A 13,697-nucleotide genomic window follows, 5' to 3' on the forward strand; every position below is an offset into this window, starting at 1 on the left:
GATGAAACATATTGGAGCTTTTGTATAAAATTTTTTTATTTTTTTTATTTTATTTATTTATTTATTTATTTATTTTTGTTACATGTGCAAGCCATTAGAGCAGTGTTTTCCAACCTTTTTTGGATTATGTCCCATCTCAACGCCTCAAAGATTTTGATGCCCCCCCCCCCCTGGCATAATAGTCGGCCAAGTTCTGAAAAAGTATAATATAAGACGAATGCAACATCATTTTCTAATTGTCCCCCAAAATATTCAATCCCCCCCACCCCATGGGACGTATGCCCCATGTTGGGAAACACTTAGAAGAGATTAGAATTGATTAGGCCTCTGTAGCTCAGTCGGTATAGACGAAGTCCTTTGGTCAGAAAGACTTGAGTTTGATTCTGGTCTATCTGGTCTCTTTCGATGAAAGGTGAGTTAGCCAGTTTCATACAGAGGTATGGGATTTTTTTTGTCTCCTAGAACAAACATGCAAACCGGCCATGTGAACACACATGGATTACATTCAGCAATACTTAAGACCCAGCCATAGACCTGATTTGTCAGATATATGCCAGTCCTGAGCCTGAATAAAATGGGGGGGGGGGGTAATTGAGATATGAAATAAAGAAGAGTACAAAATTATAAAAATTAAAATCCAGAAGTAATGTGTAGATTTTGAAATGTTACATACCTTAAATTAATGTCACTTACTTGAACTCTTCAAATAAACTAAATATGTGCAATCTGTACCACTAAAATCAAAAATAACTGAAAACTTCAGTAGTCAGCAGGGAAAAGGTAATGAGTATTTGTTTGCATTAGTCAGCTTAAAGAGAAAAAAAAAGTGAGTGGCATGAACAAGTCAGCTTCCCAATAGATAACGTACTCTTATAACTATAAAGTAAAGAAATATCTGTTCAGGATTATCACATGGCAGTTAAGACCCATGACTTTAACTGCCTTTCTGATAATTCTGAACAAATGCAATGTGCCCTTTGATGACTGAAGATGAAAAAAGCTATCAGCTTCCAATGGCTGTTCATCTTCGTTTCAATACAGGAACCAATGATCCTCTAATTAGCTAGAAATTTCACTCGAATTATTAAATAAATACAATACAAATATGAAATGTCAAAATGCTTACATGATTTAAAATAGTTCCAGTAATAGATGGGCGATCAACCTGAGATCCTGTTACTTGGGCACGTGGTATGTCAACAGGAGTAATTACATCCCAGTCCTCCATTCCTAAATATATATTAAAACATTTGCTTCTTTATAGTAGAAAAACAAAATCATGTTAAAATCTCAATAAAATAGTTTTCCCTTTAGAATCAGATTTAAGAAAAAACTTAGTTATAATTCAGTTATAATTACTATAAATGCTTTCTTTTTTCTAGATGATCATATAAACAATCAGAAAACTATTAACTTAGAAGGCTGGATCTGTTACTTCATAATTAATTTGCCTGAGTTTCCTGGGGGATGAGAAAGAGGCAGGTAAACTGTCTATGGAATATTTGCTATAGAGTGAAGACAAAGGGATTACCATTCAGAAGTTGTGCATTCAGTGTGATTAGCAAGGAGATTTTTTGCTTGGAGAGGGTGAACACATGGAATGAAGTGAGGTATAATAGGCATTGTATGAATAATGATTAATGTAAGCTTTCTGCAGTGAGTCTTTGAACTCCATTATGCCTAGATGTTGATAACATAACAATTTGTTTAGGTTTCAACTGTTCCATTATAATTCATTTTATTTTTAGCTTAAACAAAGTCAAGCAAGTCAGTCCACAATTTCATTGGATGATATAAACAAAAATCTCTTACTAAAACCTGTGTAACACATGATACAATTAATTTATCACTCCCCCCCCCATAATTCTGATTTTCATATTGCACTGAATAAAAAATAAGCAAAGTTTTATTTCCAAGTAATGGAACTGGAAAGAATTACATATTTTCCTGCATCACATTACCTGCAGACACAAATCTGGTGGGAAGAAAAATAATATTGAGTATGCACATAATCTTGAAAACAAAAACATTATCAAATTCCTTCCATGTACTCTCAAGGGGTGTATAGGATATGATAGTACTACATGAAAAATTTACATCATTACTAACTTCCTGTCTACAATTTTCCTCTAAATCAGTCTGTTACTTGTCAAGACTCCAACATTATCAGATCTTATATTTCTATCGTCTAAGGAACTTTTTACTGTATCAATCCACCTATACCTTGGTCTTCCTCTGGGTTTTTTTCCTGCCAACCTGGCAGAGAACACTTGTTTTGATAATCTTTCAAGGCTCATTCTGTTTAAGTGACCATACCGCCTGAGATTAGCTCTGCTAACACATTTCTGGATGCTGACAATGTCAAGTTCTTTCCTAATAGCCTTGTTATTAATATGATATTGCCATTGATGCCATCTGTTCGTGCCCCTAATCTTTCTCAGGAATCACATAACTGCCGTCTCTAGAGCTGGGTCAGAAATAAAACACTTGACCAAAGACGTCAGATCCATAAATTAAAACTGGTTTGAACACTTTTGTATACAGCTAATTCAGTGTTTCGACTAATTTCTCTCTTATTCCACATGAATTTATTCCACTGACTTCCTATCATACCAGCTTTGTTGATTCTGTTGTCTATTTCCATATTTAATTTACCATCTTCACTAAAAACTGTACCTAAGTATAATAAATTTAGTTTAATCCTTTATCCAAGTGTGTGCAAACAAAGTTTGTGCCTGAAAGTATCTTCAGGACTGAGGTAAAGTGGTACAACACTGGGCGACTCCTTGCAAAGGTGGAATCTTTGTTGGAATCTTGCTCCACAAAGGTGGAGCAAGATTCCAACACTCCTATCTCAGTATCTCCCATAATGCAAAACACATCTCCTTGCGGATATGTATAATATTATGCATTAAGCGAAGGGCCACTACCCAGACTAGTTTCGACCTTTATTGAGGTCTCTTCAGTGGGAGCCAGGCCCAAGTGGAGATACTAAGGCAGAAGCATTAGCAAGGCTCCACCTTTGCAAGGAGTCGCCCGGTGTTGTACCACTTTACCCCAGTCCTGAAGATACTTTCAGGTGCAAACTTTGTTTGCACACACTTGGATAAAGGATTAAACTAAATTTATTATAGTCTGACCAAGTGAAAAATAAACTTTCAAAATGTACCTAAGTAGCTGAAATGTTTTACTTGTTCCACAGGTTTTCCCATTTAAAACACAGTTGACATTTTCAATGCTTCTGCCTATTTTCATTGTCTTTGTCTTTTTAATGCTGATCTTCATACCATATCTATTACAAGAGTTATTCAATTTAGTCAGGGAATCTTGCAGACTCGTAGCAGATTTATTTAGAAGTATAACATCGTCCGCATAAAGCAAAGAGCTGACATTAACATATCCAATTTTCATATCAGGTTTAATACTACTTTCCTTCATAATGTGATCCATATAGATAATGAATAATAGAGGGGATAATGTACATCCTTGTCTGACAACAGATTTAACATTAAACCATCTTCCTGTACTTCAATTCTAACTGCTGGCTTACAACTCAAATAAAGACTAAGTATTGCTTGATATAATGTCCCACTGACACCATATAACTGTAGCATATTGAATAGCTTCTCTCTTGGCACCTTGTCATATGCCTTTTCCAGATCTATAAAACTTAAATACAGATCTTTGTTATATTCCCATGATTTCTCAACTATTTGCCGTAAATGGAAGATCTGATCCTGACAGCCTCTATTTGGCCTGAATCCAGCTTGTTCTTCACCAAGCTTTTCTTCCACAATTCTTCTCAACCGTTTCTCAAGTATACTTGCAGAAACCTTACCAGGAACACTCAGTAGGGAAATACCTCTGTAATTCTCATATTTAGTTTTATTTCCCTTTTCATATACGGGTACTATGACAGCTGTACTAAAATCATTGGGATTTCGTCCCTCTGTCCAGACTTTCTGAATTATGTAGTGCAGCCACTATAAGACTTTTATACCTTCATACTTGAGCATTTCTGGTCAAATATCATCTACTCCTACCGCCTTTCCACGTTTCAAGCTTTTGATGGCTTTTTCTACTTCAGGTATGGATATGACTGTATGTCTGTTGAATGTTTTTTACCACTGTGCTATCACTGCTTATTTCATTTAGCAATTTTCTGAAGTAATTAATACTTCAAGAATATCTTCTTCTCCAGTTTTCATGTCACCTTTATCAATTGTAAAAGGAATCTTCCCTCCATTTCTGAGCTTCTTCAACAACGTCCAGAATATCTTGCCATCTTCTTGATATTTATTTTCCATGTTCTTACCAAAGTCTTCCCATGACTTTTATTTAGCTCTCCTACCTTTGTCTCTGTATTCTCTAAGAGCACAAGCTGACTTATTTGCCCGAAACTTTTGATATGCTTTCTTCTTTTCCTTCACTGCCTCTCTAACTTCCTGTGTCCACCATGGAGTTCTGATTTTTCTATCCTTGAAGACAACCTCACCACATGCCTCTCTTGGTGAATCAATCATGGTTTTCTTCAAGGCTTGCCACTGAATCTCCAAGGTTTGATTCCTGTTCTCAAACTCTCATTTTTTCTTCAATAAACTTTGTGTATTTTAGTCTACAGTTCACACCTGAGAGCTGCTCAACTTTTATTCGCTTTAAAACTTTCTTACATATTATTCTTTTCAATATGAAATTCAATTTTATCCTGCTCAAGACTAAATAGTGATCACTTCCAATTTCAAATCCTCTGTACACTCTGGTGTCCTGCACCAGGGAGAAAACATTACTATCAACAATAACACAGTCAATGAGACTTTTCTTATTCCTTGCCTCTTCTTTCCATGTGAATTTGTGCACATTTTTATGTTGGAACATGGTGTTAGTAATAACCAGTGCATGTCTTGAGCAGAAATCTAACAGATATTTGCCATTATTATTAGCTTTGCTCTTTTCTCCAAATTTTCCCAAAATATTTTTGTATGTCTGACAATAATTTCCTACTCTGCTATTTAGATCCCCAACAGGACCAACTTTTCCTTTTTCATTGTGTCAGTTGCTTTCTCTAGAGCCTCAAAAAATTCCTCCAATCTTCTACCTTAGTAGAACCTTCTGTGGGACCATAGGCACAAATAAGTCTCATTGTCCTATTCCCCATTCTGATATTTGCCCACATCACTCTACTTGAGACTGCCCACCATTCAAGAAGATTAGTCTCGTATTTTGTGTTGAATACTATGGCTACTCCTTCCTTTCCTTGATTGTCATTGCCTGAATATAACATTTTGTATTTATTGCTCAGAAAGATCTCACCAGTTTTTGTCTTTTTTGTTTCAGTCACTCCCTATTATGTCGATCTGGTACTTATCTAATTCCTCAACTAGCTCCATTTCTTTGCCATTCAGACTTCTTATGTTGATAGTACTGATCTGTAACTCTGGTGATGTTGAGTTGGGGTGTGATTTGTTCAGATTTATTCCAGTAGCCGACTTTTCGCTGTTCGCCCTGGTTCCCTGGTGAAAACAATGGGGGTCTTGTTTAACTGGGCGACACTCCAGCCGGCATGAAATTTTGTCATGTTGTACCATCATTTTGCATTTTGGTTTAAGCCAATAAGAATACAATTTGGTCGGCTAAATCCCAAATTGCCAGCCCATCCTCATTCGTTCAGCATCCCGGTAGATATCCAACAGGGTGCACCATGAGAAGGTGAGGATTGGACATTAGGTCAGAAGCCCTGGTCAGTTCTCCGCATTCCTTTAAAGGCTATGTGGAGGTCTCTTCTCAGTTATATAGCTTTGGCCCTTAAGCACCCCCAGGGTGTAACTGTATATTGAAAATCTGATACTGTAAACCTCTATTTGACCTGAACCCAGTTTATTCTTGAAGTTTCTCTCCACTATTTTTCTTAACCTATTCTTAAGAAGAGGTACGAAAAATTACCTGGACCACTTATTAGAGAAATTCTTCTGTAATTTTTACATTGTTTTATTTACTTTTGATAAATATGAACTATGAGAGATCTACTACAATGAACTGAAATTTGAACTTGTGAATTATGAAGTGTGATCACTGAAAAATTTTATACCTTCATATATATTTGAGTATTTTTGGTTGAATAATATACTCTTGCTGCCTATTGGTCTTGATATGTACTACTGATGCATGTCTCTTGAATATTTTCCAACATTATTCTGTCACTGCTTGTTTCATTTAACAGTCTTTCTAAGTATTGGGTTGGCAAATAAGTTCGTTCGGTTTATGCGTTAGTACAAGTTTACGCCGCTTAGCCTGTTGCTATTGTTGCACTACCGCGCAATGCTAAGGCAACATTTCACATAATCTTTCAGTGAATTTTCGTTCGGCCTACTTCAGTTGCGTGTAACATATTTTTAGAAATGGAAGGAAATAACGTACATTATTGGCATATTTTGCTTTTTTATTTCAAAAAAGGCAAACAAGCTGCGGAGGCCCATTAAAAAAAAAAAAAAAAAAAAAAAAAAAATGCAGGGTATATGGGGATGGTGCCTTAACAGAAAGCGTATGCCAAAAGTGGTTTGCCAAATTCCATTCTGGAGATTTTGACATCAGTGATGTGCCTTGCGCAGGTCACCTGACCGAGGTTGATTCAAGTGTTGTGGGGATATCGTCAACAAAAATCCATCACAAACAGTGCAGGAGATTGCTGAAATACTGAAGATATCCCATACAAGCATTGGAAACCTTTGCACAAGCTGGGATACATTTCAAAACACAATGTTTGGGTGCCGCATGAATTGACTGAGGCCAATATAAATGCTCGCACATCCATCTGTGATTCGCTGCGACGTCTCCAATTAAACGACCCATTTTTGAAGCGGATGATTACAGGAGATGAAAAATGGGTCATGTACAATAACAGGGTATGTAAAAGATCATGGGAGCACAAGAGTGAACTGCCGCAAACAACCTCAAAAGTGGGATTGCACCCAAAGAAGATCATGCTCTCTGTGTGGTGGGATTATAAAGGTGTTGTCCACTACGAGGTGTTACCGTTAGGCAGAACGATTGATTCAACTGTCTATTATTGCTCACAGTTAATGCGACTGGCCCATGCAATTAGCACAAAACATCCTGAATTGGCAAATCAGAAAGGAGTTGTCTTTCACCACAACAACACCAGACCCCACACATCATTAACAACCCGGAGTAAATTGTTACGTCTTGGCTGGGATGTTTTGCCGCATCCTCCGTATTCACTTGACCCTGCACCTTCCAATTATCACTTATTCCAATCGTTGCAGAATTCTCTAAACGGGAAAACCTTTGCTAATGAGGCTGTCAAAAGACACCAGGATCAGTTTTTGCCAGTAAACCTCAGGAGTTTTATGAATGCGGAATAATGAAGTTGGTGGACAAATGGCAAATGGTCATTGATAAAGAAGGTCAATATATAACTGACTAGTATGTGTTATATATTAAATAAAATGCATTTCATTCCACTCTGATAAACCAAAAGAACTTATTTGCCAACCCAATAATTACTCCAGACATACAGAAGATCTTCAATTTTAGTTTTTAGGTTACCTTTATATCTCCAACAGTACTCTTTCCTCTATTTCTAAATTTTTTTTAAACTTTTCAGAACATTTTGCCACCTTCATGATATTTATCTTCTTTATTCTTATCAGTCTTTCCATGAGTTTGTTTAGCTACTTTTACAAATAGTTTAGTTATCTTACATTTTTCTTGGGGGTATCTGCCCAGGAATTTGCCTTGCTAGGAACTTTTGATATGCTTTCTTCTTTTCCAGGAGTGTTTTTTTTAACTTCTTGCTTCCACTATGGAGTTTTCTTATCTTTCTACCCTTGTGAACAACTTCATGCCAAGAAATTATATTCTTGGTTTAATCCTTTATCCAAGTGTAAGCAAACAAAGTTGCACATGAAGTAATTTCAGGACAGTAGCTTTTATATATGAGCCCTGTCCTGAAATTGCTTCAGGTGCAAACTTTGTTTGCTTACACTTGGATAAAGAATTAAACCAAGAATATAATTTCTTGGCATCTTTAATTTATAGTATAACTAAGTGGAAAAACTTCCAACAACTTGATACCCTAGCTGAATTAATGTTTATTTCAGAGCTTGCAACTGAAATTCCAACATTTGGTTCCTATTTTTGAACTCATTTTTCTTGAATAATGTTTGTATAGTTGAGTCAACAGTTCACCTGTAAAAGCTGCTCAACTTTGATTATTTTGAAAGCTTTCTTGCATACTGATTATTTAACACAGTCCTTAATTTACCAGTATACCTCTGGCTGATACTCCAACTGTTATCAGAGGAGTTCCCTCCAGACACAGTTGAACTGTTAGACTTTGTCATGCACTCAGGCTATTTCATCTGCAGAAACCAATTCTACAAACAGACTGAAGGAAGCAGACTCAGAAGCATCTCTACCAACTTTCTAAATCAAAATCGACAGTCCATGCATCAACCTCACAATGAAAAAAGAAAAGGATGGAAAATTAGCCTTTCTCCTTTCCTGTACCTCTTCTGGAATACTTACATCTGTTCTTCATAAACCTACATTCACCAACTGCTACATACAACAAGATTCAGCCCATCTCAAAAAATTGTCTCCTCAAATCTTTGTTCACCAGAACACATTATCTGCCCCAATTCTCAAGCTTGCCAACGAGAATTGAGCATCATCCACTGCACTGTACTACAGAAAGGCTTCACCTCAAAGAAGTTTAAATGCACGCTGGATATTTACAAACATATTCCTAAGAACTCTGAACCTGTGTGGCGAGTCTCTATCCCATCCATTGCAGGCATTTCGGAGATTATAATGTGATGCTGTGTCATCCAATAATTTATCTAAATTTTGTTAATTTTGATTTCAAATCATCTTAGCTTTGGTTTTAACTGTAATCACATTTTATTTTGTAACTACCCATTATATTTGGCATTCTGGCATGTGGCTCAGGTCTGTAAATAGGATTAGTATATTTTGTTCTAACTTCACCTTGTGATTTTCCTGATGCACTGCTGATGGCCAATTAGTTTCTGGTAGAAATATTTGCAATAATAAAAATTATTATTTATCTTGTGAATATGTGTGTCTAATAATCTTTATTAGGTCATAAGTGCCATTAGAAACTTTCTTACATATTGTTCTTTTCAATGTGATATTCATTTTTATGTAATTCAAAACTAAGTGATGATCACTTCTGGTTTCATATCCCATGGTATAGGATATGAAATAGGATATCCTGAACCAGCAGGAAGACAATGCTATCAATAATAACATAGTCAATGAGTCTCTTATTTCTTGTGTCGTCTCTCCATGTGAATTTGTGAACATATTTATGTTGGAATATGATGTAAGTAATGACTAGTCCAGGTCCCAAATAGAAATCCAGTACTTATCAATCTTATTAACTTTGACATTTTCTCCAAATTTCTCTAAAACATTTCTATAAGCCTGGGATTCATTTCCTACCCTGCTGTTTAGATCTTACAAGGAACAGCTTTTCTGTTTTCTTCGTGCAAAGTATGAAATGGATCTCAGTTAGTTATTCACATGTGATACCATTCTGAAGCCATATGGTCACTCCCATACCTCACTGAGTTTTAGGAGTGAAGTCTTCTGCTAGAAGAAGTGGCATGGTTGCAGATGCCCTTTCCACAAACAGTTAGTAGGAAAATCACAAACATACATGCTTCTGATGGGATCAAACCCACAGTCTTTTGGCTGGAAAGAAAATATGTTAACTACTCAGCCAACCAGGTCAGTTAAATGATTTCATATGAACAGAAATGCTGGGCAAAAATTTGGTGAAAGAGAATTCTAATAATTCTAGTAGGCAACTGATGGATTTCTGTTCTTACAAACAGACAATTCACCATTAACAATGTATTTCAACAAAGATGCAGATAAATAAGAAAAATCTTGTTCATTATGTTATTGTTGATAATATATCTTCAAACTGCTTCAGAATACAACAGTGTACAGAATATCTATAGTGCACAGAATAGCTGTTCCTTACAGAAAACAGTAAGTGATTACCATTTAGTTAAGAGAGGATAAAAAACAAGTACCACATTCAAAAGAAAAAATCTGTATAAAAATTGTAAATATTCAACATTGAACTTTCAGAAATGAACTATAGTCTCAAATATCCAAATATTATTGGAAAAAAGTGAGTCTGAAAACAAGAACCATGATTTAGAAATCCAGTGGCAAAATCCAAGTTGGGTCCTGCTTGGAATTACAGTTGAAGTAATGAAGACAATGGGCATATTACATATGTTTCTTCAGACTAGAAGTCTGTTTTGCAGGATGAAAACCTGAGTTTCGAAAGAAGAAAAAACCCTGAAATTTCTGTATGAGACCGGATAACTCATCCTCAAGTAAAAAAAAAAAAAAAGTCTTATAATCTGTTGGTTTTACAGTTGTGAATAGCTCAGTTAGCAGAGAGACAGACTCTAGAGGTATGTGAATTCTGAATTGTATTCTGGATACTGATATGGATGTGAAGTGTTGAAATAACAAGGATAACAGGTGTAGGTCAGTTATCTCCAATATGAACTGTGATAAATACATCACACTTAAAAGCAGATCAACCTGTGTTCACAACTCTCTCAGAGCAAATGTTACCAAAAGCAAGACATGCAATGTTACTCAGTGTGCAGTGCAACTCCGATTTAAAACAGATGTTTTGGATAGACTAAATTGATTTTACAGTTGTGAATAGTTCAGTTAGCAGAGAGGCATCTAAAATCAATAGTAATAATCAGATTAATAAGAAGTCCAGGAGAAGGCCTGTGACTAGTGTAGTGCCACAGGACTTTGTTCTTGGGCCTCTACCGTTTAATTTGTACATTAATGACATAGGAAAGGATCTGAGAGGAACTGTTCAGTTGTTTGCCAATGATGCAAAATGCAAAATAACACCTCATCTGTAATAGTCAATACAGATGAGGCTAAAATTTCGCAGGATGATTTGGATAGACTGGCAGTCTGAACAAAGGAGAATGGATGTCAGTTTAATGTGGCAAAGTGTAAGGTTATGCATTTTGGGGTGAAAAGATTATCAACTGTATACGACATTGATGGAACTCTACTCCAGGAAATTGACGAAGCCAGAAATCTCAGAGTGTTGGTGGATAGTTGAAGTGTAGAGAGAGCACAGAGCAAAAGTGGCTAAAGCAACTAATGGGATTACTTGGCTACCGAAGAATACTTTGATGAGCAGAGACAAGCAGGTTATTATTCCTCTTTATCGAGCTTGATAAGACCTCATCTTGACTACTGCATGCAGATCTTGTCACTAGGGTTTCTTGGCAATGAAGATCAGGTAGAGAGGCTCCAGAGGTAAATGACCAAGATGGTAGCAGATCAATGAAATGAACCATATGAAAACAGGTTGAAAATTTGTGGGTTACAGAAATTGGTTGACAAGAGGAAAAGGGATGATACGATATGATTGAGACATACAAATTACTAAAGTGTTTTTACAAGATTAATACAGAAGAAATTTTTCAGAACAGGTCTGGCAGTGGGAGAACTAGGGTCATCCTTGGAAACTGAGCAAGGGTAAGCAAAGGTGTAAAAACTAGATTTTTTGCTTGGAGAGTGGTGAATGAGTGAAATAGGTTGCCAGCATCTGTTGTGGGTGCCGTAACTGTGAATGAGTTCAAAGCTAAGTATGATAGATATTGTTGGGCATGATGTTTAGGACCTTCTCTCGATGAGTCTAAGAACTTCATGGAGTAGCCCTAGCCAGAAGCCAAAGGCTATTAGTCAGAAGACCTGATCAGTTCTTTGCATTCCTTAAAAGGCTATGCAGAGGTATCTTCTCAGTTAAACAGCTTTGACCCTTAAAGTGATCTCTAGCAAACATCAGAATGGGAAATTGAAGAAAGAGACTTATCTGTGCCTATGGCCCTATAGAAGATCCTACTAAGGAAGAAGGGGAGAAATATTCTCAGCCATTACAGAAGGCAGCTGATACAAATAGAAAGATAAAGTTGGTCTTGGAGATCTAAATAGCAAAGTAGAAAATGATTACCAGACATACAGAAATGTTTTGAGAAAATATAGAGAACGGAGTAAAGCAAATAATAATTGTAAGTCCCTGCTTGATTTCTGTTCAAGACATGAACTGGTCATTGATAACACTACATTCCAAGTCTAACAGATAAGCTTAGGTGTTGACGGTTATTCATGACTTATTTTTAATGGTATTAACGCCACCAAACGCCACCAAATGAACTATTCTATAAAAAGATGTTTCCTTAACTTGCTTATATTAATGAGAAATGGCCTTCGCACCACATTAAAATCTCATGTTAAATTATCAACTCTGTTCTGGTTGCCTAAGGATAAACTTCACCCTTTAAGCACACCCTTAGAGTGTATGAAGTTCTTTGCAACTGTGACTTGGACTTCTGATTTTTAACCTACTACAGGCAGGCAGGAAGACCTGTTAATATCTGCCTGGAAGAAAATAAAAAATACATTCACTACCATTATTATGGCAAGTCAGGACTGGCAGACCATACTTTGGACAGCCCTTTGCACAGGATTAGATGGAAGAAAAGTAATGTGCTATTAATAATAATAAATAATAATAATAATATTACAAAAAATAAATATATATAACACCTTATTACAGGTCATATAAAAATAATGAAATAAAAATGAATGAAAAAATGTCTGAAAAACAATCTATAAGCCAATAAGACAGGGATGCCTTACGTCCCCAACACTATTTTACATTTATATTAATGAAATTGTCACAAATGAGATAATTTCATTATTATTTAATGAAATGAACAAATGAATTAATGAAATATTAATTTCTATACCAGGGTTAACACACTTTAAATAATCCAGGTATAGAAATTTACTGGAATAATAAAATAAGTTATTATTTACATTATAAATTAAAGATGCCAGGAAATTATATTCTTGGTTTAATCTTTTATCCAAGTGTAAGCAAACCAAGTTTGCACATGAAGCCGCTTCACAACTGTATTACTTGTTTATAGAGGCCAATGACTTCACTTCTGCCTTGATATCCCATAATGCAACAAACATATCCTTACAGCCAAGTATAACGCTAGGCATTATGGGAAGAGCCACTACCCAGACCAGCTTCGAACTTTACTAAGATCTCATCAGAGGGATCCAAGCCGAAAAGTGATACCAAGGTTGAAGTAATGCAGGTGTCATATATCCATATACAAGTAGTCAAAAGGTGTAACACCTTATTACTAACATACTCTGGATTACAGATAGATAAGTCAGCAGTTAGAACTGAAGTAAGTACAGGAAGATGGTTCAATGTTAAATCTGGTGTTAGACAAGGATGTACATTATCCCCTCTGTTATTATCTATATGGATCACATTATGAAAAAAGTGGTATTAAACGTGATAGCAAAATTGGAGATGTTCATCTCAGCTCTTTATGCAGATGATATTATACTTTTAAATAAATCCAGTACAAGTCTGCAAGATTCCCTGACTAAATTGAATAACTGTTGTAAACAGTTTCAGAAATTTGATATGAAAATCAGCAATAGCAAAAAAAAACAGTGAAAATAGGAAGAGCATTGAAAATATCAACTGCATTGTGAATGGAAAACCTATAGAACAAGTAAAACATTTAAGCTACTTAGGCATAAATTTTAGTGAAGATGGTAAATTA

The 13,697-nt window shown here is 35.8% G+C and overlaps 1 protein-coding gene across 1 annotated transcript in view; it reads right to left on the reverse strand.

The window, feature by feature from the left end:
• Positions 1 to 13,697, reverse strand: part of LOC150101951 (uncharacterized) — a 98,293-nt gene that overhangs the window by 15,267 nt on the left and 69,329 nt on the right. Inside the window, exon 4 of the mRNA XM_090400345.1 lies at positions 1,127 to 1,230. Within this exon, the coding sequence (XP_090256471.1) occupies positions 1,127 to 1,230 (104 nt within the window). The remainder of the gene's footprint in view (positions 1 to 1,126; positions 1,231 to 13,697) is intronic.

This window comes from Typopeltis vanoorti, chromosome 11, assembly GCF_054136105.1.
Source record: "Typopeltis vanoorti isolate ZY-2024b chromosome 11, IOZ_Tvanoo_1.0, whole genome shotgun sequence".
NCBI lineage: Eukaryota > Metazoa > Arthropoda > Arachnida > Uropygi > Thelyphonidae > Typopeltis > Typopeltis vanoorti.